Source organism: Enhydra lutris, unplaced genomic scaffold (genome assembly GCF_002288905.1).
Source record: "Enhydra lutris kenyoni isolate GAN:26980312 unplaced genomic scaffold, ASM228890v2 scaffoldscaffold22, whole genome shotgun sequence".
Lineage (NCBI taxonomy): Eukaryota > Metazoa > Chordata > Mammalia > Carnivora > Mustelidae > Enhydra > Enhydra lutris.
Genome location: NW_019154106.1, coordinates 30342950 through 30369803, shown reverse-complemented (window position 1 = coordinate 30369803; position 26854 = coordinate 30342950). Strand labels below are relative to the sequence as shown.

General features: G+C 38.2%; 1 protein-coding gene across 1 annotated transcript in view; it reads right to left on the bottom strand.

Annotated features, from left to right (window-relative positions):
* Positions 1 to 26854, bottom strand: part of LOC111149926 — a 270882-nt gene that overhangs the window by 39202 nt on the left and 204826 nt on the right. Inside the window, exons 14-19 of the mRNA XM_022507207.1 lie at positions 22166 to 22347; positions 13432 to 13531; positions 11134 to 11269; positions 8394 to 8553; positions 3628 to 3786; positions 2301 to 2501 (exon numbers count right to left, since the gene is read on the bottom strand). Coding sequence (XP_022362915.1) covers positions 2301 to 2501; positions 3628 to 3786; positions 8394 to 8553; positions 11134 to 11269; positions 13432 to 13531; positions 22166 to 22347 — 938 coding nt within the window. The remainder of the gene's footprint in view (positions 1 to 2300; positions 2502 to 3627; positions 3787 to 8393; positions 8554 to 11133; positions 11270 to 13431; positions 13532 to 22165; positions 22348 to 26854) is intronic.

Sequence of the window (26854 nt, the reverse complement as noted above, 5' to 3'; positions counted from 1 at the left end):
TAATTTAAACTTCTGTACTATAAATAAATATAAAACAACATAACCTCACTGTAAAGAATTTACAAAGAACTGGAAAATAGAGTAAAAATTGTAACAGACTTTTAGGCATTACTCATATTACTACAAGATAATCCCTGTTAATCTTGCAATGTATTTCTTCCTTCTATTGTTAATTAATGATGTATCATTTTAAATTAAAAAATGGGTATTGGATCTCATTAAATACCTTTTTAGCATTTATCAAAACTGGGCACTGCACGAGAGCTGCTATTCTCTACTCTTCACCTGTTTAACCTTGCCATTCGCATAGCTTGGGTCCTGCATTTTCATTGACACTCAATATTATTCATATGAATGAATGATCGTGCATCTCCTGCAATGACCTATTGAGATGCCAACATCTGTTACCTGGCTATCTATGTTTCTGCTGCTTAAAACAGCCGTAGCAACTTCTCCCATGCTTCAGTGCCATGCTGAGCCGTGATAATGTTGGTTTCCCTTTTCGTTTTTGAACAGTACCATCAACTGACACTGGCCTTAACAGGAATGCTTAAGTTTTGCAGGAAGCTTGAGTTTATGGATCTGTACATAAAACACACTATGTGCCAAAAGGCAGTGTGAGGCCTTCTTCTGTGTCCCAGGGATATCTCGCACAATACCACAGCCCCTTCCACAAACCTAGGGAATGAATGCTTGCAAGTCAGTGTCCCGGGCCCCAGTGTACCTAGCTTTGAAATCAAATGATCAAGTGATTAAGGAAATTTTAAAGATCTCTTGTAGCTACAGTAAGCTAAAGCAGTGATTACTAAATTCCAGAAATGTAGAGCCTGTTAGCACTACCTCTGCGGGGATTTTCATGTGTTTGATCTTAGCTGAAGCACCAGCTCCCAGAACGCCGCCCTTAATCACCGTTTGCAGCAGAATGAATGAATTCTGGTCCCATATAGCAAATCATTCACAGGGACAAAAACTTGCCTCTTAGCTCCCTGTCATAATGTTAGCTTAGCTAGGATGAACAAGGCAAAGGAACACACTCACAGGTCTAGCTACAGGTTGGCTTTTCAACCTTCTTGAAAACAAGTCCAGTAAGTGTTCCTTGCTGGTACTTGGCTCATCTCAGACAGTGAACAGTGAGACTTGCTCCCTTCCTGCCCATGCTGGGCTGCTGCTCTTGCCCGCTAAAGCTTGCACAGTCTCTGTCAAAGCAGCAGTTCCTAAACCTTTCACATCACACACCTTTTGAGAAGCCAGTGAAAATCATACCTCTTCCCCGGGGTGGGGGGAAAAAATGTATCACACAAATGTCAAGAGATTGAAGAGGCCCCAGAGGCTCACCATAAAAGACTAACGACTGAATTTGAAACAAACCAATCTAAAAACCAAGGAGTTGTTTTCCTTCTGGTTAAAGATATGTTCGTATATGAACAAAAACAGAGAAGAAGCCAGAAGAAGCCACCACGACGCAACAGGTGTCAACACGCTGCCATTCTCGTCTCATCCATTCCCTCCAACTTTTTACATTTTTGCTTTTGCTAGAGTATTTTAATGCAAGTCTGACCTACTTCTTCATTTTATCTGTAAATACTATGATATATATCCCAGTGGTCAGAATTTTTCTTTATTTAAACATAGCCATTGAACTATTAGGACACCCAACAAAATTAATAAGACTTCTTTTGTGTCATCTGGCACCCAGGCTTTTCCTCTAATTGTCTTAGAAATAACTTTTGAGAGTGGTCAGCTTGAATCTGGATCCAAACAAGGGCCAGCCATGAGGTTAGACTGGATTGATATATTTGTTAAGGTAAGAATTCGTTTTCACTGTGTAAGCAGAAGCCGTATCCATTGGTTATTTGATGGAAATAAGGAACGGCGGAAAAGCGTGCTTGTGGGGAGGGGCAGGAGATTGAGTTACTGAAAAATACTGCACCATTTTTTAAAATGGGGACTCCTTAAGTTCTTACTTGATCCTTTCAGATCATAAAAAAAGAATTAGATGGCAGCCCAGTTTTCTCTTAATTTCCATAGCCAGTTAAAACTATGAACCCAGTAGGTCAGATTTCACATTCCTTAACTGAACTGACAGTGGATAACTTGTGTATAGACTACTGAGCATTTATTTACATTTGATTTCACTCTCTTTTTCTCTCTGAGTAGGATTAAAAAAAAGCATTGGCTACCTTCAATAGAAAATCCAAAGTCCCCACATATAGTCCCGCCTGCTCTGCGGGTACCATACCAGATCTCTTAGGCTGCCATTCATATATTTGGTATATTGACACCCAGTATAATGGGTTTACCTGCTGCCTTTCTTGTGCATCCATCGTTGATGATTATCATCTGCTTTTTTCTCCACCAAAACTACCTCCGTGCCTGAGCGCAGATCAGGACCTCGAACTCCCAAAACTAGCTGAGGAGCAGCACAGCTTATAATTTGCCCATCTCTGTATTCAAACTGCTGGCGGCAAAGCTTCTGCAATTTACTCTGCTTTGGAGAATGGCTGAGAAAAAGAAAATCCCATTAGAGGCCGAAAAATGTCCTGTGCACTCAGTGTGCTGGAGACAGCAAGCTCTGTTGCTGAGAGACCCGATGCGAACCGAATGCACGGATCCTGGTGAGGCATTACCTTTGGGACAGCAGCACCGCTATCACCTGGCAGGGCCAAGCAGATGGTAAGAGCAGAATTCTGAGTTTATTCTGTAACAGGAATAAATGTCCATCCAAGAGAATATGAGAAACTCATCAGCATAGCAAAAAGAAACGGAGTTGAAGAGGTAATTTAGTTAAAGGGAAAAGGAATGGGAAAAGGAGAGGGCCAGGTAGAAATGGAAAAGGGAAAAACAAAGGTGTTCAAATCAGGGTTGTTTCTAGCCTCAGTCTAGTCTCCCTGCAAATAGAATGCCATTCTCCAAATTTTTCAATCTTCCCATAGAATATCATAAAAGAGAATGATATGCTAATAAGTTAATTCAAAGGAATCTCCTGCTTAAGGAGCTTAAGGCAATAAGCAGACTTATGAAATATATTAAACATCACAATGCATTGTCAATTAAGTTAATCTATAAATATCTACGAAGCCCCTAGTATGTGCATGGGGCAATGCTAACTGTTGAAATGCCAAAGCCGTTTGATTTATACAAAATGCTATAATGGTAAGCAAATGTCTAAAGGTTACGAAATAATACAAAGTACTATAAATTCCCGTTATTTCATTGGACATTGACCAGAAAAAAATAAAGTTAAAAAGGAAGAAACTACATTTTACTTATTTCTTAAAGACATTAGGGCATCTTACATGTTTATTCTTAAGATCATTCACACATTTGTTCAACAAATACATAGGCTTTATGTTGTTAGGATGCAAAGGTGGATAAGCTTACTGCTTAATATAAAAGACACACCAGTGAACATGAAATTATATTATATGGCGCAAAATAAGCTAAGGGGAGAAGGGCCTTCCCACAGATACTTGCAAACACTTAGTAAAAAACCCAAGACACAAATGTGTATGTTAATATAAATGGCGGCTAGCAGTAATGCAAACCCTGAGGAATCATTTCGCCCTAGAATGAGCAAATCTAAGACCATGCAGAAATCTCTAATGAGAACTCCTTGCAACTTTTTACCTGTGTTTCTTCTGTGGTTCCACATTTTCAAAGAGTTCTTCTTCCATTTTCTTTGGAAGACTGTCATCCTCATCAAAATCATGAGGAGTTTCCTGCCAGGCATACCTGAGAAGTGTGTGACAAGCTTTCATTCGGAGATGGGCTCTTGCATGTGAATCTCTACAGAAGTAAACACAAGTGTAAGAATTCTGATTTTTACTCACAGAATTTTCTCTGAGGTATAGTCTGATCATATCCTAAAGGATGTTGATGAATCTGTAAATCACATTTCTATTATGGTGCCTAACATTGCAAATCTACCTCCCACTAATACATAATTTCGATCTTTTAATATAAGGCTACAAATAAAATTCCCCAATTACATAATAAATAGCACTCATCTTTATCTATTCAGGGAAAAATTGGGCCATGTATTATATTTCAAAAACTGTAAGATTGGGGCATCTTAGTGGCTCAGTCGGTTGAGCATCAGACTCTTGATTTCACATCAGGTCGTGACCTCAGGGTTGTGAGATTGAGCCCCGCATTGTGCTCCACCCACACTCCACATGGAGCCTGCTTAATATTCTCTCTCCTTCTCCCTTTGCCCCTTCCTTCCTCTAAAAAAAAAACCTGCAAGATTAAGACTGCTCAGTAGTTTAAGAAATTCATAATGAATGTGTAATGAGATTCCTTCTGCCTACTCCAGAAGTGGGTCACAATTCTGTCTGGAACAGGACAGCCTAGATTACTGCATTTCCTAAAGTTTACTCATTAGACAATGTTAAGAAATCTTAATTAACTTAACTTTTCCTCTCAAATCTAGGGAAGCTCAAATAGCATCGGCACAGACGTGCAAACTTTTGATAGAGAATAAGTTACTAAAACACTTAAATAGTCATAGTTTGAGTAACTGAGTCATCAGCCTTCTGGTTTCTTATGATGATGACGACGTGAACAGGAGCTTAGCCACCATACAGATCTATCACTATCATATTCTGGAGCACTGTTGAAGTACATTTGCTTCCAAGAGATCACAACACAATATGAAGATTGCTCCACTCAAGGCGGGATAAATATACAGGCAAAGCAGTGAGCATATTCTAGCAGTCTAACTATGCATATGTGTGAATAAAGCTGGAGGGGAGTGGGTAGGTGGCGATTGTCAAGGTGTTCCTAGTATTGATATAACTGGAAGCAATATAAATTACCAAAATCTTCGGGGTCAATTCCTGTGTTGGCACAGCAGACCATACACTTTTCAAATGTAACACAAATATTATACGTGGATATGAAATTGAAGGGTAACAGCTGCCTCGTTCAAATTGTGCACAAGCAGCTGGCTCAAGTAAAAAATCTTCCCAGGAGTTAAAAAACAACAGTGCCATCTAGTGTTAAAAATAAAAAACACAGCTTTCCCACCAACTTTATTTCTTCGAGGAAAACAGAGAAGGAAAAAGTCATTCTTAGTTACAACACATTCAGCAAGGTGTAAACAAGATCCTTCCTCCAAGTCCAGATGTTTAATTTTCTAACTTGGAATTTATCTGTATTCTCTTTGGCTTCCAGGCAAATGAAGTACAGTCTAGCCACTTTAGAAAAGCTCTTTTTAAATATACCTTGCTTTATAAATTCATTAATTTTCCATTCCCTCATGTACCTAATCATTCCATAGTTAGTCACTCATTCTTTTAAATGATGTTTCTTGAACATCTGCTATATGATAGGCACAGAGTTCTAAGTGATGAACAAAACAGGTAAGTTCTCAGGGTTTCTGGAGCTTACATTCTAGTGGTCAGAAGAGATATAACAGACAAGTCTGTTATATAAGCATGAATAAATATGAATAAATAATATAAGCGCCATAAGTGGAATAAAACAAGATATTGTGATAGAAACTAGCCAGCGTGGGGTAGGGTTTACTTAAACAATGGAGTCTGAGAAGGCTCCTCTGAGAGAAAATGTTTGAGTTGAGAGGTGGAAAATGGGAGGGAGCCATCCATGTGAAGTTCTAGAGAGAGAACCTTCTGGAAAAAGAGAATAAATAGAGAGGTTCTGAAGCAAGAATATGCTTGGTTCATTTGAGGAACAGAAAGACACTATTGTGCCAGGTATAAAATGAGTGAGAAAGGTAGTAAGTGAAAAGGCTTAAGAAGGGGGAAGGGCCTGCCTGTAATTCAGTAAGGAAATAGGAAAGTTCTCCCTGAGCTCCATGCTAAAAAAGTCTTTTCTTTCACAAGGCAGCAAAGCTGAGGTAAGTGCTTCCAGAGTTACTTTTCTATTTTGCTTATTTTTATTAACAGAAATCTTGACACAGAATCCAACTATTAAAAAGGTTCCTTCTAGATCTATGTTTACCCTCTTGCTTTACGGATATCCCTCCTTAAATCATCCCACTTTTCAAATAAGTAAAACTTCCAAACAAACAAATTTGGGAAATTCTGGGGAAATCTTCAAGTGACTCTGTAACATAAGATGATTTAGGATTGAGTCATCAAAAGTGTCTCAAAGAACTAGTGAAAGCTAGCCCAGAAAAGAGAGAAACCAGTAGCCTGATGATGATGAACTTTGCATATTTTAAGGACTTTTAAGTAGAAGAGGAAGGGTATAAACAGAAACAAATGAAACCATAGGACAGAGATGTTCTAAATAATTTCTACATTAGAATGGACTGCCTTATCAAAAGGAATAAAATCTTGCCCTTTGCAACCACATAGATGGAACTAGAGGGTATTATGCTGAGCGAAATGAGTCAATCAGAGAAAGACAATTATCATGTGATCTCTCTGATATGAGTAATTTGAGAGGCAGGGCGGGGGGTTGTGAGGGGTAGGGAAGGAAAAAATGAAATAAGATGGGATAAGAGGGAGACAAACCATAAGAGACTCTTAATCTCACAAAACAAACTGAGGGTTGCTGGGGGGTGTGGTGTTATGGACATTGGGGAGGGTATGTACTATGGTGAGTGCTGTGAAATGTGTTAAGACTGATGATTTCCAGACCCGTACTCCTGGGGCAAATAATACATTATACGTTTAAAAAAAAAAAAATGGGCTGCTTGCAAAGTAGTGATCTCTCTGTTACGATGAGTATTCAACAAGAGATGGCATCAAAAGAGCCTGCCTGGAATGTGCAGGAGATTCCTGCCCTTTGTTTTGAGCAGACTCAAGAACTCCAGGCCTTGAAGAAATCTAAAAATTAGAACAATGTGGATCTTTGCTCTCAAAGATGTTCTTTCTATTTTTCTCACTTTCTGTTTACTTTTTTCCCGTGGGCAGTCTAATAACTCAGAGGCCAGATGATACATTCTTCAGAAATTCTCTAGCCAATGAGGAATAGACCCATTTAGGCCAAATCATTTCTCTCTGAAAAAGGCCTTCTGGTGCTTTTGTGAGTGTCAAGACATGGGACCAGATGAATCACTCATCAAGATGAAGGGGTTTGTTTCCTAAAATAAAATTGATGTTCCTACAATAGAGGATAGAAGCAGTCTTTTAAAATGGTTTGTAAAATAGTTTCAAATGACATGTAAATTAATTTTCACTGTTATCACAAGGGTAGTTGACTATCTATATATGGTTTTAGAATTTGGAAACTCATTCAATTGTTCCTTCATTTATTCAGTATAGGATGATTAAAGTCATCTACCCTGGTCTTCACAGAACAAGCCAGACAAGGGGTTTTGGCCACAAGGAATTACACGGGTGGGGGGAGAAGTACTGCTAAGAACAGTGCTCCATACAATCATTACCATGATTGATTTCAACGATGAAGAATCATTCCACACATGAGTACAAGGCGGGTCAGGGCACTTCAGGAGGAGAGAAACAAACAAGGGGCTCAGAGGCCTGCAGTGGTGCACAAGCAGACTATGCCATATTCAGTGCCGCTTGTCGTTGCTGAGCTGGAGCTTAGTTTGCGTGTCAGGAAGAAAAAGTGTGGAGTGGAGGTAGGCGTGGGGTGCAAATGAGGGTCCATGACGGGCCTGGACTCAGGTCAGAAGGGCTTGGGACTACAGAGTAAATGTTTTTTCTATCTGCAGTAGGTAGCCACTGAAGAACTGTAGAAAAAAGGTTATGTTTTAGAAAGATAATTGTCTGTAGATGGAACTTCGAGGTGAACTGGGAGGAGGAGAAAAGGAAGAGAGAGACCAATCTGGAAATCACTTCAGTGACCCAGGATGACGACTGTATTTTAACATGCATCTGGCTTGAACCTATATTAATTTAATTGTTCCTGGAGTTGATGTTAATGGAAACAAAACATGATGGATTCCTCAAATAATTTGCAATTCCAAAATTCTAGTCTTTTAAAAATAGTAGTATAATAATAAAATCACTGCAAGTAGATCATTGTGATGGTTGAACATTGAAGCTCCAGCTCGATCTTTTTGCCAGAAAACTAATTAAATCCTAGCTCTTGGGGTGCCTGGGTGGCTCAGTGGGTTAAAGCCTCTGCCCTCAGCTCAGGTCATGGTCTCAGGGTCCTGGGATCGAGCCCCACATTGGGCTCTCTGCTCAGCAGGGAGCCTGCTTCCCCCTCTCTCTCTGCCTGCCTCTCTGCCTACTTGTGATCTCTCTCTCTCTCTCTCTGTGTCAAATAAATAAATAAATAAATAATCTTTTTTTAAAATTAAAAAATAAATAAATAAATAAATCCTAGCTCTTCATCTGACATCCATATCACAAATGTGGCATGAGTTCCCTGCTTGGGCTGTGTGCTGTTGGGCTAATGAGCTAAGTTCAGAGAGGAACCAGGTAGTTTCTCTGGCCATGCTGATTACTTACAGAATTTCACCGGAAGCTTTTTCTGTTGTTAAAGCATTTTCTTGCATTTGCTTTTCCTCTGGTCCTATCATTTGCTTCTCTTCTCCAAAAATTGCTACAGGTTTATGCACAGCAAGCTTGGCTCCAGACACAATGTCACTTTGGACTTCTAAAACAAGAGCTGAGCAGAAATGCACAGATTGCAAAGACATATCAGTTATGATTGCAGAACACTAGGAATTGGAAAACACATGTTAAAAGAAGAATGGAGACAATTTTCAGCTATTTGGTCTAAGAGAACACTGATAGTTGCTCTTTAATAAACTGGATTTCACTTAATTTTTGTAGATTCTTTCCCCCCAAGATATTCGCAGTCAAAATTATTAAAATTGGGGCTAGCATCTAAAATATACAAAGAACTCATAAAATTCAATATCTAAAAACAATCTGATTAAAAAATGGGCAGAGGACCTGAACAGACATTCTTCCAGAGATGACATACAGATGGCCAACCTACACATGAAAGGATGCTCAGTATCACTAAGCATCAGGGAAATGTGAATCAAATCAAATCAAAATCACAGTGAGATATCATCTCACACCTGTCAGAATATCTATTAACAAAACAAACAACAACAAAAAAAAGATGCTGAGGAAAGAGAGCCCTAGCACATATTGATAATATACAACTGATGTACCCACTACAGAAAACAATATGGAGGCTCCTCAAAAAATTAAAACTACAACTACCATATGATCCAGCAATTCCACTTCTAGGTATTCATCCAAAGAAAATGAAAACACTAATTTGAAAAGACATAAGCACCCCTATGTCCATCACAATGTTATTTATACTATCCAAGACATGGAAACAATCTAAGTGTCCATCAACAAATGAATGGATTTAAAGAAGTGGTATATAGATAATGGAATATTATGCAGTCATAAAAAATGAAATCTTGCCATTTGTGTCAATGTGGCGGTACCTCGAGGGTATTTTGAAAAGTAAAATAAGTCAGACAGTAAAAGACACATACTGTATTATTTCACATACATTTCACTTACATCTAAAAAACAAAACAAATAAAACAAAACAAAAGTGAAACAGACTCATAGATACAGAGAACAAGCTGATAATTGTCAGAAGGATAGAGGGATGAATGAAATAGATGAAGGAGAGTAAGAGGTATAATCTCCCAGTTATAAAAATGGTCAGACATGGGGATGCAATATATGGCATAGGGAATATAGTCAATAATATTAAAACAACTCTGTATGGTGACAAATGGTAACTAGATTTATGGCACTGACCATTTCATAATGTATATACATATCAGATCACTATGTTATATACCTGAAACAAATATAGCAACATAGGTAATTACCCTTCAATTTTAAAAATGCCTAAAAGAAAAAAAAAAAGGTACTAAAGGATATGTCTTTCCAAAAATGTTAGTTATTGTAAATTCTAACCATTCAAATGGGTATATTATTTAGATATATGTCTCTAGATCATTCTCTAGGATCCCAGATTCCTCACTGAAGTCCCTAATGCCTTGAAAGACACATGCCAAACTTACTGTACAACATTCAATATATGTAATAGAGAAAAGTTTTAAATTATATTAATGATTTTTCCCTTTTGATTTTCTATGTATAGGACCTTTGTCCTTCCTGGGGCAGGCCAAAGGGAAGGAGGAAGACCACAAGCTGATGAGAAAGGTTACAAAGGAAAGCAAAAGTACGAAGATAGTTACGACACTCAAGCACAGCCTGATAAGCCCATAAGACAAGGGCTGTGTAAATCAGGATGACACTATCATAATTTAGGATTCTTCTAAATTCTGTGAGCTTCCATTTAGCATATCAAAGCTTTAACCTCAAGGTTGACCTGGGGAAAACCCACCATTTCTGAGCCTGAGGGAGACAGAAGCTAGAGGAAGGCGGAAAACCAGTGCTGGATGTCATGATTCCTCCTACAGGCTTCACTTCAGGCATCTAAGCTACACCAAGGAAACACGGAGGACACTGTCCATTATTCAGAACCCTGAGACAAGTCACCTCTCCAGTTGCCCTCACTACTCCAACCTGAGGCACAGCCCTGTCAACCTGGATCTGGTTTCTGAGGCATGCAGCCATGACCCAAGATTTGCTAAGAGTCATGCTAGAGAAGTGGTTGTCAAGGAGGGGTGAAGGGGTCCTATAGTAAGAACAGAGGTGAATACTCAGCCATAGCCAGGCTTCAGGCGGGCCAAAGGGAGCAGAGTAGAGTGTCTGAGTCTGAGTCAGGCAGGAAGCATCACCCGCCCAAAGCACTGTCTGGGCCAAAAGAATAGAACACAGTCACCTAGCCATGGACATCAGTCACCAAGACTCAGAAAGCAAGAGACTCCCTTCCATCTGAGAGAGGAACTAAAGAGAGACTCTGGGGACTGGGGAATCTGAAAGATTTCCCTAAAGGGACTATTTAAATTAATGGATGAGACAAAATTTAAACCTGACTGGAAATTTTGTTTTTCTTAACAGAAAACAAAGAATTCCTGATTTGTTAAAGACAAAATAAATTACATTTTCTTTACACATCCAAAGTGTAGTGTGAATTAAAATACACAATCCTGTTAAATATATAATTTTGTCTAAAGAGCTAAACAGCAGGATATAGGAGTGAAATACAACTTATTTAAACAAATTTAATTTAAAAAAGTAGGATCAAGCATTAATCTTGGCCACATATATTACGGTAAATAATTCCAATGCTTACCTTCTATCTTACGTATACTGCAGAAAGTTTGGATTTTAGAAATATCTGATGCTAAGTTCCTCAGGAAGATTTGCTTCTTTTGCTGAGCAGTGGACACATCAGGATTGATCCAGTGTTCTCCACATGAAGCATATACCTAGCAAAGGAGTGAATCTCTGATCCCATGTAAAACTGTTCATAGCAGTGTTATCAGTAATAACCAAACCCAGCCAAAAGTACAAACAAAATGTCCTATAATAGGCAAATGGTTAAACAAACCATGATGCCATGGACTAATCGTGATAAAAAGGCAAAACTGTTGGTGCATGTAACAACTTTGAAGGATCTCAAAAAAAAAAGAAAAAATAAGTATTTCTCCATACTATCTTTGCAACTTACTGTGAATCTAAAATTTTTCCAAATTAAAGTTTTATGAAATAATTTTTTGAAGGAAGGAAAGAAAGAAAGGACAGGAGGGAGGGAGGGAAGGAGGGAGGAAGGAAAGGGAGGTAGGTATATATTAGGGCTCTGTAAACTATGGCTGAGGCCCAGATCTGGCCTGCTGCCTGTCTGTGTAAATAGAGTTTTATTAGAACACAGTTATGCCCACTCATTTCCACGCTGTCACTGCTTTTGTGCTTCACAATGGCAGGAGCTGATGTTTCATTAGAGATCATATGGTCTGTAAATATTTATTAACTGATCTTTTGCAGAAGAAGTTGGACAAAACCACTGGTATTGATGAACTTGTAATATATTAATGTGGCTATTTCTAGACATTGAGATTATGGATGATAGCTGTTCTTCATGCTGCTTATATTTATTTCTTAAATGAATTCGTATTTCTTCAAAGTAAGAAAAAAATAGAGGGATGTATTGAGAACACTCAGTAGGAAGAAAAACGCCACTCAGTTCTCTTCCGTGGCCCCACGATGGTGCTTATACACACCCCATATGACGACTTGGGAAAAACTTTCTCAAAAATTTCTTCTGTTTGAACAACAGGCTTCCTTTTTTCCTCTGGACACACATGTAACTGTTGATGTTTCTATCTCTGCGTCGGCTGCCCAGAACAGTGACAGGTTTGTTTCGAGCAAATGCATGGAATCTTATAACAGTCACTCCTGGCTCCATGCTTTCACTCATACTCCCTTCGCCCTGGTGGCCCCATCTACTTATCCTTACATTAAATTTATCCTTCTGTATCTTAGGTTTAAATGCAATCTACCTTGAGTTCTTTCTGAAATAACACAGTGAGTTAACACACCAGCAAAAGCGAAGAAAAAAATTAAAAACCAACAAACTAAAACCTTGGCAGTGACAGTGTTAGAATTCAAAAGAGATCTCCCCAGGTTCCAAGAACACAGACTTTCCCCTATGCCATGCTGCTTCTGTTATTAGTCGTCAGTACTATAACAAATAGCATGGAGGACAAGGGGAGTTAGAGAGGAGAAGGGAGTTGAGGGAAATTGGAAGGGGAGGTGAACCATGAGAGACTATGGACTCTGAAAAACAATCTGAGGGTTTTGAAGGGGCGGGGGGTGGGAGGTTGGGGGAACCAGGTGGTGGGTATTGGAGAGGGCACGGATTGCATGGAGCACTGGGTGTGGTGCAAAAACAATGAATACTGTTACGCTGGGGAAAATAAATAAATAAATAAATAAATAAGAAAGAAAGAAAGACTCGCTCAAGGGGTCTTTACATTCAGGGCCTGAACTGAGTTCTGATTCTATGGTGTGAGCTCGGTTCTCTGTTCAAAGAATTTTCAGGCATCGGTCAAGCAAGTTTTCTTTTCGAGCTGGTATCTCAAATTCCATAAATGGGAGAAAAGGCTGACTGCTAAAGTCCTTCTTCTCAGTCATCTCCAGTCACCCAGGTAGGCTGTGCAAAACACTAGATATAATTTTTTTCTGGAAGAGTGAAATTATCATTTAGTAAGAACACTAAACAACTACACTTTGAAAGCCTCAAAAAGAAGAGAGGATCTGCCTTTCAGAGTAGGAGACAGAAATCACAAGTGGTTAATAATCCGGTCTTGTCTAGCTTCCACCCTCATTTCTAAAGTGGGGATCATGGCAGCATCCATCCCACAGGGTCATCCTGATCCTTAAATAAGTTTATTCTTAGAAAGCCCTGAAAATCATGCCTGACAGTAGCTCTCAACCATGAGCTGTTAGCATGCCTTTCTGAGGGCTGCTGAGTAAGGCTAACTCAGAGAAAATAAGGGGAGAAGCAGTGTTTGAAGTCCTGTATGTTAAAACGTTTGTCTTTTAGTTGTATGTGTGGCTCATATTTCCAGTTCCACATTCATATCTTTACCAGTTCATCCCTTTGAAGGTCTTTTAAGGCAAAGATTTCTTTTCCTTTTTCATTGAACAATCTCCGAGCTGCAGAAGGTAAATTTAAAATTTCGGTGCACCTGTAGTAAGAGACACAAAAATTGAGCTTGTAGATAGAAGGCTTCCGGCAGAGAAGAGAGAAAATGTGAGAAATCAAGGGTCTGGACCATCAGTGCCCACTCCTGCTGCAGACCGGTGAGACCATCCAGAGGTGGGCCCTGGAGCCCATCAGACCCCTCTGGAGACTCATCCACCCCATCCAAGCTGTGGGACTTGGGTAAATTAACCTCTCTAAGCCTCAATTTCTTATCTTCCAGGGTTTTAGTGAGGAATAAAGGTTGATTTTTAAAAGTGCTTAGCACAGTGCCAGCATGACCAACAAATAAGTAGGCATATCATGATTGAGTTTTCCTTCTTCAATATGCTGCACACTTTCTAATTGTGTGCCTTTGTTCATGCTCTTCCTTCTACCTAAAACACTTTCTTTGGCTTTTTTTGTTGAAGTTCTATTCTCTCCCCAAAGTCATATCCGTCACCAAGCAGTTTCTCATCTCCCTCCACTAGAAGTGATCTCCACAGCCTTTTAACTCCCTTTCAAACAGTAACTTTTACCCTGGCGAACCAGTTAACAGTTATTTCCACACCCCAGGCCCCAAACAAGCATTTGGCCTGCCCTGTAGGTATCAAAATGAATGATACTGTTTTCTTGTTCCCTGAGGGGCTCCCTCTCTTGTTAGGGGAGAGACAGGTCAACAACTGAAGTATAATATGCAGGAGTGGGTGGTGTCATAGGCACCCAGCCAAGGTGCTGTGAGAACACAGGAAAAACAAAACGACTGATTCTCCAGGGAACACCTATGGAAGGAAGTGACATTTGGGTTGGGCCTTTTCAAATGAATAGGAGTTGATCAAGAAGGATTAGGACCTAGAGGCGTTTTGTATGGCTGGATCCGAGTGTATGGATGAGAGCAGGAGCCAGATGAAGCTGGAAAAGAAGACAGGAACCCATGGAAAGCCCTTAAGATACCAGGCTAAGAAACAGGCCTCCATCCCATAAACAGCAGGGAAGTCTTTGAAGGTAGAAGAGTAGAGGTGTGGTTTTTATCAGAACTGCTCTTTAGAAAGTTAGCTGTAGGACAGGTGGAAGGTACACTGAAGTAGGAGAGGCTGGAAGTTACACAGCCAGTTCAGGAGAGCAGTAAGGAGGCCAAATTGCAAGGGAAGAGGAGGGATGGGTAAGGGAATGTGATGGGGTTGTTGAGAAGACTGTTGAGATGATCCCGCCTTTGGAACAAGGAAAATAAAGGATTCTTGGTAAATATATTTTACCTTAGAATATACTGTCTATAGTAAGTGAATTAGAAGTGACTTCATGCTGATCAGGAAGGCGAAACTATATGAAGACTGTTTCTCAATTTTATTTCCTTAGATGGGATAAAGCAATTGAACAGATAATTAGGCTCTCCATTTCTCTGAGAGGTCTTAGAAGGAAATAAGCCAATGAGACCTAAGTCTCTGCCTCTTGTGTCATAGCTATGGAAGCTGGTGGACCTCAGGAGTTCGTAGGGAGGGAATGGAGAGGAACAATAAGAAGACTGAGCCCCCAGCTACAAGATGTGCCTGATTCTCTTTCTTTGCTGTCCAAAGGCCCAAACTGATTCTTTCTTCTTTCCCAAAATGGATATATTTGTGGGTCCAGGCAGTTATAGCATGACCTAAGAAGAGTTACCATTATCATATCTGCTCCTACTCACATTTTCCTGGAGAACATTTGGACTATGGGAATATCCTGTTTTAGGACAACGAGTGGGAGAATAGAGGAATGGGTGGTTGGTAAATCTTCCTTCCTTTTTTGAAATCCTGGTTTTAATAGTGCTGAATTTAGTTGGCCCATGGAGGTGGGTTAGAGAGGATTGGGATAAGCCTTTTCCTCTCTATTTAATTCCTCCAACTTGATCACATGCCAGTCAACATAAATGGAGAGAGGAGAAAAGAACTGGCCGTTAAGTGCCTGAGGAGGCATGTGGATATGGAGTCAGATTGCCTGGGTTCATATTCTAGACTTCCTGTTCTGGTTGTGTAAACTTGAAAAAGTCCCTTAACTTCTCTGAGCCTCATTTGCCCCATCAGTAAAAAGAGATAGTAACACTTATCTCACAGTGATATTTTACAGATTAAATGAGTGGATATCTGTAAAGTGCCTGGAACATAACCAGTCAGCAACACTTTATCAAAATAGATCAAGCACTACGAGCATTTCATAGCTACTCTCACTTAATTCTCACATCATTTCTTTTTTTTTTTTTTAAGATTTTATTTATTTATTTGACAGACAGAGATCACAAGTAGGCAGAGAAGCAGGCAGAGAGAGAGGAAGAGAAGCAGGCTCCTCGCTGAGCAGAGAGTCCCATGTGGGGCTCGATCCCAGGACCCTGGGATCATGACCTGAGCCGAAGGCAGAGGCTTTAACCCACTGAGCCACCCAGGCACCCCAACTCTCTCTCACATCATTTCTGAGAGGCCCATTTTACTGATGAGGAAGCCGAGCCGAGGTTAATTTCTTTGCCCAAGATTGCATACTAATAAGGAGAGCTGAAATTCAAACCTAAATCTGAGTCCTTCACAGCACTAGAGGGTCCCCCCAAGAGGCCATAATCATAGAATAACAAGATAGTTGATCTACATAGCAAGGAGACTGAGGCTGAGGTGCTGAGCAAACAGTCCGGGATTTCTCCACCACATGGAGGCAAAGGTCCTATGAATAAGGTCCTCTGACTTGCACACCAGGAGTTAGGACTGGCAACCACTCCGATTTATAGGGAGTCCAGAAAAGTCCAGTCTTATCTCTGTGCTCTGTCAGGATGAGAGTGGAGGCAGAGTGGCAAGTGGAGCTGGTACCTTGGGTGCTGTATTTCAATACAGCCCAGGATTCCCTGGGAGAAAAGGGCAGGGTGGAAGGGAGCAAGTCTGTCTCCCAGGTCTGCAGATTGCTACAGTTTCATAAGAGTGGGGACTTCCTTCTCCCAATCATTAGCGAGAAGACCCATCTCAGGAGCCCCAGTACAGCCTTCCAGTTATTTCAATATATCCAATATATCCAAAGCTATGGATACATGCTTTCCTCTTTTATCTTCTTGCATTGTATCTTTGTCTTTTTAGGTCTCTCTCATTTTCTCTCTTCTCCGTGTGGACTTCCCTAACAGCTGCCCCTCACCAGGTTCCTCCTCCTTCCTGGTCATCTATAAAATGATCCCTTGATTATTTTCACTTCTGTAAAATTAAATACTGCCTTCTGAGGCTTTCTGACAGTTTCACTAAGCACACTGTCTTCCCAACAATTTAGGAGTTTCCTAAGAGCAAGGGATGTCTTGCCCCCCTCCCTTTCAATCTCCAGTAGAATATCTGATACCCGTTGATGCAAAACAGATATTGAAAAGAATCAAATTCTTTTGTGCTTTCTTCCTAACTCTTCATCCAATCCTGTTTCACAAAGAGGAAAATGGAACTCAGAGAAGGGGAGCACTTTGCTGAAGTTTTCCAGTTAGTTAATGGCAAACCTGGGGTTAAAATCAATCCCCTTGACCGTTAATACAATGATATTTCCAATACCATGCTGCCTGAAACTTAAAATATCAACTAAAAGTTTCATATTTATTGTTGAAAAATAGTGCTTATTGTACTACTAGATCTTCTTTTGGCTTGGAGGTGGAAGAACCACCACCAAAAAAAGATAATCAAAACTGTCTGGAGTGAATTATTAAATTAAAATTAGCATAATTTCCTTATATTATGTAAGATTGCCCCCCTGTATTCAATAAGACATATTTTGCCAAAAGATTTATACCTGGTGGTCTACCTTTAAACAGTTATCAAATTCTATGGGAATAATTCTTGTTTTGGTAGGAAAATACTGATCAAAAGAAAATTACAACATATTTCACAAATATGATATAGGTTGATGACATTTAAAAATTGGTTTAAAGTAGATAAGTACTGATTTCAATTCAAACAAATGTAAACCAAAGAAAAGTGCTATACAGTTGTGATTTTTTTTTTTAATGGGAATAATTATTTCAGAAGCTAGGGGAAATTGCCAGCCTTTGACATTTGGGGCAAAAAATTATTAATTAGCACTGGTATCATAAATTCACACAGCTTATATATTTCACAGATTAAAAACTCCAAAATCATTGTATTAACAACATTTTTCTTATGCAGATACATATGTATTTTGTATTGTGTGTTATACATAATTATTCAGGCACTAGAATGGAAAATACCTTTGCATTTAAGATACTAAGTACTTACCTCTCCAAAAGTTGGTGAAATTCAGTCTGGGTTGTTTCTGTTTCAAAATACTTAGTAATGTGGTTTTTCACGTTCTTTTCCCTTTTAACGTCAACATTTCTGAAACAAATGGTCCAAGATTTGACTGATATGTCAGTATATATTATCAATTAACTTTTATCTTTACATACGCGAAAGAATCACGAGGTTTTAACTTATTATTATTGTCCTAAAATAAAATGTCTCCTTTAAAAAAAAAAGAGTATTTCAGGGGTGTCTGGGTGGCTCAGTCTGTTAACTGTCTGACTCTTGATTTTGGCTGAGGTGGTGACGTCAGGGTCCTGAGAACCCTGGTAGGTCTCCACACTCAGCGCAGAGTCTGCTTGGGATTCTCTCTCTCCTTTTCCCTCTGCCCCTCTGCCCATTCTCTTCTCTCTCTCTAAAAATAAATGAATTAATAAAATATTTTAAAAAATAAACATTTAAAAAAGGACTTCAAAAACTATCGCAATTAAATTATTATGTTTATAAACATTTATACTATGAACAATTTATATAAGAAAATGAATTTTCAGTATTTTAATCCTCTTTGAAAAATGCTGAACATTCTGAGGTGTGGATTTATCAGTTTTAAAGAAATTGCAGAGATTACATTCATTTTGCCGGTGTTTTTTTTATATATTGTTCATATTCATATGTTTATTCACATATTATTTAGGTTATTAATCCAAACCTAAAAATTTTTAAACAGTAAAGTGATTAATAATGGTCATAGAGGGGTGCTTGGGTGGCTAGTCATTAAGCATCCGCCTTGGGCTCCGGTCATGATCCCAGAGTCCTGGGATTGAGCCCCACATCAGGCTCCTTGCTCAGCGGGAAGCCTGCTTCTCCCTCTCCGACTACCCCTGCTTGTGTTCCCTTTCTTGTTGTCTCTCTCTGTCAAATAAATAAATAAAATCTTTAAAAAAATAATAGTCATACAAATAAGAAACTCAATCTCACAAAACAAACTGAGGGTTGCGGGGGGGAAAGGGGTAGGGACAGGGTGGTTGGGTTATGAACATTGGGGAAGGTATATGCTATGGTGAATGCTGTGAAGTGTGTAAACCTGGTGATTCACAGACCTGCACCCCTGGGGCTAATAATACATTGTATGTTAATAAAAAAATTAAAAAAAAAATAATGGTCATAGAAAAAATGCTTCATTGGAATATGTATCTGCTCAAATTTTCAAGTTAGAAAATTATCTGGTATATTTTTAGAATCTCTGTATTTTATTGAATGAAAAAAAGTGGTCAAATATAGTTATTCACTCACAAAAAATGGTAATCCAGCGTAGTTAATTATAAATAAATAAATAGATAAGTGAATAAATAAATAAATTCAATAAGCACTAATTTAGGGCCTATTGTGGGCCCTATATCCTGTGGTAAATAAAATGGCTTAGTGCTTGATTAACGAGGACACACATTTTGTCTGTTTCCATGACCAGACCATAGCAGAAAGCACATATATGGATGAATAACACATCACCGCTGTTCTGTCTCATGGGCAGAAACATAAACAGATAATCACAACACAGAGTGGTAGGAGTTATGCTGGTGAAAAGCCCACATGATCAGAGCATTGGGGAACATAGAAGCTACAGCTGATTCAGGGGTGAGTAGGAAGTGTCAACATCAAGAAATGAAGTACAAACTCATTCTCAGAACACCTCTATTATTTTAAGGCAGGTGGAAGGTATTGATGAGTGGCAGGGGTTTAGGAGTGGGAATTGGAGAGAGTGTTGAAAAGAGATAGAACTAGAAAAATTAGCAGGAACAGCTCACAAAGGGCCTTAAAAGCTATAGTTAGGTGCTTAAGAGAGTCCAGGGATCATAACTTAGTAATAACTTACTCATTAAAATTATGTAAAAATATAAACTTTATCACATAGCTACATAATTGAGCCTTTCCTCTTACAATTCCTTGAAATGTCACTTATAAAATTCTCCTTGTTTAACTTGCTATTCTGAGAGATGAAATTCACCTGGAAATCACAATGGTTTTAATTTATTTGAATTTGACAACCGCTGTTCAAGACTAACTGACAAGATCTTGTTACTCACCAAGAGTAATGATCGGCTAAATCACAAACAAATGATATCTGATCTCCCTTTGGCTTTGTAGATAGAGGAACCAGCAACAACAAATTTCCCTTAAAACTGTCTAGAATGAAACATTATGTAACTAAAGGACAGCATGCAACCAGGGTAAGATTTGGTTAAAATGGATCTGTACTTCATCATTCTAGCTTGATTTTGCTTGTAAAGACACGAAATAGCTCAGCTATCTTTCTTCTTACAAACAAGTTTCAAGTTAATACAAGTAATGTACCCCTTCCTGTCATTAACATTTATTTCTTCTGAAAAAGAAAATATTTAGCTTGGATATATGAAAAGTAGCACAGCAGGACTTCTACTTTGCACAACTCTGGGATGCTGTTTGTATAGAACATAATGTGAAAAGTGTCCTCTGGAACTGGGAAATGCAGCTGCCCTGTAATGTTAGCCAAAACTCTTCCCATTTGAACCTTCTGTTAACCAGTATTTACATACAGCTTTGGGGCAAACAATGCTATTGATTCTGTAGAAAATTTTCTGAAATGGTCAAGAAAAATTAATGTATATTTAGAAGAGTTTAATGTCAAGTATATGCCAGTGTACTTTAATTGGGGGGGGATAATTAATTCATGTAGTGAACAAAGTGAATACTTGATTAATTAGGGCAAACCATTCCATGATCAGAGGGTTTCACATACTTTCTGCTGGAACTGTTGTCCAAATTAACAAATCTCTCAGATTATGTTTGGATTACCTGATTGAACTATGCATTTTAAAACATTAATGGGGGGCGCCTGGGTGGCTCAGTGGGTTAAGCCGCTGCCTTCGGCTCAGGTCATGATCTCAGGGTCCTGGGATCGAGTCCCGCATCGGGCTCTCTGCTCAGCGGGGAGCCTGCTTCCCTCTCTCTCTCTCTCTGCCTGCCTCTCCGTCTGCTTGTGATCTCTCTCTGTCAAATAAATAAATAAAAATCTTAAAAAAAAAAAAAACATTAATGGGAAAAGATAAAATCTGTATATAATTTTGAGCCCCAATGAAAGATATAGTGTGAAAAAATAAATGGAGGAAGGGACAAAAATCATTTATTAACTTTGGATGTTAAAAAGTCATATATGCTACTTTAAGGGCATTACCCTCACATTTTACGTCCAGCAGAATGAGCTAATTATGAAATGTATGCGTCAAAGATTTCAATTTCAGGCTTGACTTTACTTTGAAGATTAAAATTTTACTTTATCATCTTTACAGGCAGTTCAGTGGACAGCCGATCTGAATGTTACTCATTGTTCAGCGATGTATGAAGTATATTTAATCAATGTGAAGAAAGTAATATTAAACGATTATCAGCAGCCTCAAATATTCTAAATATCTCAAAAGAAAGGTCAGGAGGTAACATCACTGCTAATAATATGAGAAACAATGTATTTAACTCATTCCTTACATTACAGCTTTGCACTGGTCTGTGATTTCTTCTGTCATAAATTGTAATGAAAATACAGCAAGTGATTTTTCTACAATGTTGGAGAAATACTGGCTGCATGGGAGGATGTTATTCCAGTCTTATAACATAAGCTAAAATGCAGATTGATGTTTTTCTAGAATGATAAGCTTTTAAAGTGTTATTCCAAGGCAGAGATATAAATTATATGAAGTTATATTTTGAGAACTATATTCACTTGTTAAATATCCCAAAGATCTGAATGTAAATAATAATGTACAATAATAATTTAAATAAGGAATTACACAATCTGTAAGAAGCAATTTATGAATTCAGTTATTTTGAAACACATTGATAAAACTTAAGCAAAAATGCTAATTCAAAATAGACATTGATCCCAGAACTTTTTTTATATCTGAATTACCCATTTCTAACCCATTATTTTCTCCTGTGCTTAGCTTCAACCAGAAGAGTTAAAATTAAGTTCCTGACAAGTTTTAATTAAATCTCAGTTTGTATTTTTATCTCCAAATATCAACATGGGAGCCCTTTTTTAAATTAATTAATTTGTATATTTATTTATTTTAAAGATTTATTTGTTTAAGAGAGAGACTGAGTAGAGGGAGGGGCAAAGGGAGAAGAAGAGAGAGAGAATCTCAAGCAGATTCCCCACTGAGCGTGGAGACTGAGGCAGTGCTTGATCCTAGGACCCTACATCCCTGAGATCATAACTTCAACCAAAATTAAGAGTTGCTTAACCAATGGAGCCACCCAGGCACCTTGGGATCCCTTTTTAAAAATAAACACAGAATTCTCCCAGAAACACATCCATAAAGACAAAAGTTTGTAGAAATTAGAAATGAGAAGTATGAGCAAAATGTTCTTACTGTATTTTCCGTCCAGGTGAGATGTCTGGACCAATTATAACAAAGGCTCTGTTTTTATTCTTGTCTCCATTCCGTAGAACTCTGAGCCTCACAGGGACACTCAGCTCTGGGGTCTTACTGATAGATTTCTTCATGGGAGGACTGTTTGGAATAAGCAGTCCTTCTATTGGCCAATCAAACTCCTTCAGAAAGAAATGACAAGAATGTGATGATAAGTAAGAACAGTCATTTCTACATATAAAAAAAATTAAACACAGAACTTACACCTTTAATTTTCATTCATGCATCAAAAAATGTATTGGGGATCATCTAAGATGTTCCAGACAATTCTAATTGATGTCTCATTTAATTAAAAAGGAACAATTTTAAGATTAGTAGTTTTTTAAATGTGTGTAAAACCTGTATTGTGTCACAATATAGAAGACTTAGTTCCTCTCAGAGAATCAACATTCTAAAAAGATAAAACTGAATTAGCTTGGGATATTTTTGCTTGTGTGTGAAGTATCTTTAATCAATGTGGAGAATTATGAACAGTGGTTTTATCATAGCCTGATGCAGTATTATCTTAAAGTAGATATATTTGGCAAAGAAGAATACATTTGAGGAACTCTCCAAAAACCAAAATGAGATGACAAAAGAACTTAAACCAATCTCCTATGTTTTAGTTGCAGAACTCACTCACTGTATATCTTTCTTTCATTTATTTATTTATGCATTTTCTAAATATTAATTGATGGTTTACTATATTCCACGCACAGTGGTAGACACTGGAAATAAAACTGAACTAGACAGAATACTCTTCCACAAGGAATTTCCAGCAGATCTTCAGAAATTTACTGAGAAATAAACTGGCAATTACAATAGTATAAATACAATAGCAACAGAGTACCGGGTATGACGTGACGACAGAGGAGGAGAACCTAACTTAGAAATGCAGTGTAATGAAAATAGACTCAAAATGGATGAAGGACCTCAATGTGAGAAAGGAATCCATCAAAATCCTTGAGGAGAACACAGGCAGCAACCTCTTCTACCTCAGGTGCAGCAACTTCTTCCTAGGAACATCGCCAAAGGCAAGGGAAGCAAGGGCAAAAATGAACTATTGGGACTTCATCAAGATCAAAAGCTTTTGCACAGCAAAGGAAACAGCAAAACCAAAAGACAACTGACAGAATGGGAGAAGATGTTTGCAAACGACATATCAGATAAAGGGCTAGTATCCAAAATCTATAAAGAACTTAGCAAACTCAACATCCGAAGAACAAATAATCCAATCAAGAAATGGGCAGAGGACATGAACAGACATTTCTGCAAAGAAGACATCCAGATGGCCAACAGAAACATGAAAAAGGGCTCCACATCACTCGGCATCAGGAAAATACAAATCAAAACCACAATGAGATACCACCTCACACCAATCGGAATGGCTAAAATTAACAAGTCAGGAAATGACAGATGCTGGCGAGGATGTGGAGAAAGGGGAACCCTCCTACACTGTTGGTGGGAATGCAAGCTGGTGCAACCACTCTGGAAAACAGCATGGAGGTTCCTCAAAATGTTGAGAATAGAACTACCCTATGACCCAGCAATTGCACTACTGGGTATTTACCCTAAAGATACAAACATAGTGGTCCGAAGGGGCACGTGCACCCGAATATTTATAGCAGCAATGTCTACAATAGCCAAACTATGGGAAGAACCTAGATGTCCATCAACAGATGAATGGATAAAGATGATGTGGTATATATACACAATGGAATACTATGCAGCCATCAAAAGAAATGAAATCTTGCCATTTGTGATGATGTGGATGGAACTAGAGGGTATCATGCTTAGCAAAATAAGTCAATCGGAGAAAGACAACTATCATATGATCTCCCTGATATGAGGGAGAGGAGAAGCAACATGGGGGGTTAAGGGGGTAGGAGAAGAGTAAATGAAACAAGATGGGATTGGGAGGGAGACAAACCATAAGAGACTCTTAATCTCAAAAAACAAACTGAGGGTTGCTGGGGGAGGGAGGTAGGTAGGGAGAGGGTAGTGGGGTTATGGACATTGGGGAAGGTATGTGCTATGGTGAGTGCTGTGAAGTGTGTAAACCTGGCAATTCACAGACCTGTACCCCGGGGGCTAATAATACATTATATGTTAATAAAAAATTAAAAAAGGAAAAAAAAAAGAAATGCCATGTAGTGGAGCTGAAGCCTCCATAGGGGTTAGGGCAGTCAAGGAAGCATAAAAGGACAGGGCAGAGTGTATATACAAAACTTAAGGATTAACAGAACATGATATCTGGGGGATAAAGAGAGGGAAGGATTGATTGTTCCCAGGTTTGTAGTTTGAGCACCTGGGTGGACGGTATGGCCAGTCACAAAAATAAATATTTGTGGAAGAAGTGTAAATGAGGGAACAGATGATCAGAGACGATGTTGTTAAGCCAAGGTCTCAATTGTTTCATTTTTTTCTATCTGCAAAACAATTGTCCTGGCAGCAGTTAATCCCCCACTGCAACGACCACGCTATAAAATATCACAATTCCATATAACTGTGCATCGGTTTCTACGTACTCTACTCTCTTCAATTGCTGATTTCCCTACCCTGCACAGTACCATGCTGCCTTGATTATAATACATTTATATCTCATAAAGTTTGATATCACATAGGGCAACTACCCCACCTTGTTATTCTTCTTTGGAAAATGGCTCTTATTAGCCCTTTGATATTTCATATATATTTATAAATCAGCTTGCTTAGTTTTCTAACAGTCTGTGTGGGATATAAATGTTCTGCAGAGCTTCCTATCAATCTTATTTTGTTAAGATTTTTTTCTTGAATGTCCACTGAATCACGTAAGGCTCTATTTTCTGCATTTATTGAGATGTGCTCATATGATTATTTATCCTTTTCACTGGCTATGTGTTAATTACATTAATTGATTTTTTTGAGATGTTAAACTAATATGCATTCCTGGACCAATCCAAATTGGTCACAACATATTATCTTTTTTTATAGATTGCTGAATTCAATTTGTCACTATTTTCTTTAGGATTTTTACATGTATGTTCATAAATGAAATTAACATGCTATTTCTTATATGTACCTTGTCAAGTTTTAGTATTAAGTTTATCCCAGCCTCAAGAAATGAGTTAGAAACTGTTGCTATTTTTTGTATTCTGAAATACTTGCTACTTATACATTTGGTAGAATTTGCCAATAAAACTATTTGATATTGGTGTTCTCTTTGTGGGGAGATTTTAACTATTGATTCTGTTTCTTCTACAATTATGGGATTCATTACGGAAGATTCATTCCATAATGAATCTTCTTGATTCCATCCTAAGTTACTTAAGTGTGTGAACTTGACCATTCTATTTATCTAAATTATAATATTTATTAGCACAAAGTTACTAATCCTTATTATCTTCTTAATCTCTCAGTATCTGTATTTTTATCTTTCCTTTATTTTTAGTATTATTTACCTTTACCATTTCTTTCTTAATCAGTGTAGCCAGATATATCCATTTTATTAATGTTTTCAAAATGAGTTTTTTACTTCGTTGACTGTTTTGTATGTATCAAATATTGTATCAGTTTCTGTTCTTATAATTCCTATTTCCTTCTTTTTAATTCTTTGAGTTTATTTTGCTATTATTTTCCTAACCTTTCAAATTGGAAGCTTAACACATTAATTTTTAGCCTCTTTTCTTTTGTAATTTAAGTATTTTAAGTTCATACATTTCCCTCAAGTATGCTTTAGCTGTATCTCACACATTTTGCTTTGATTGTAAATACAGTATTTCCTTTTTAGATGTTCATCATGACTTCTTCTTTGTCTCATGAGTTACAATGTCTATTTAGATTTCACAATATAAGGCTTTTTCTATTTATTTATTTATTTGTTTGTTTGTTTTTGACAATCAATCAGCAAAACCTGCTTCTACTTACAAAATATATCTACAACCCATCTGCTCTTCATCACCTCCACCACCCTCGTCCACTAGTTTCTCTCACCTACAAATTGCAAAACCCTTCTAATTACTTATTCCTACTTCCACCTCAGCCCCTTTCTACTCCATTATCACAATGACCTTACTATTGTTTAAGTCAGAGCACATCACTTCTGACTCCAAATCCTCCAGTGGCTTCCCATCTTAATAAGAGCTAAATGTTTTAAAATGGCGTACAAGGTTCTGCAGACTCTGTACCCAAATTTTTCTCTCTCATCTTATCTCCCACTGCTCTCCCCCTCACTCACACTGCTGCTGCCATAATTATCTCATTGTTCCTCAAAGACACCATTTCAGGTTTTTTGCAATTCTTGGCATGCTCTTGCCCTAAAGAGCTTCTTGTTCTACAGATCTTTACTCAAGTATCACCTCAATGAAGCCTTCCCAGGTCAATCAAAAATTACAAATCCTGTCCTTCCTCACCTGCTCCCTACAACATCCCCTACACCCTGTCTTCGCTTCTATTTTCTTCTTCACTCTTATCACTGACTAACATTCAGAAGAGCATCCCGTGAAGAGGCTAAGAGCTTGGGCTGTAGAGCCAGACTTCCCGAATTTGAATTTTTGACCCATCATTCTTGTTGTGTAAACTTGGGCAAACCTTTGACCTAAAAGAGATGGAAGTTGACAGATAAATTCTTTCCTTTTTCTCCTCCAGAAGATCACTGTTTAAATGGCTTCT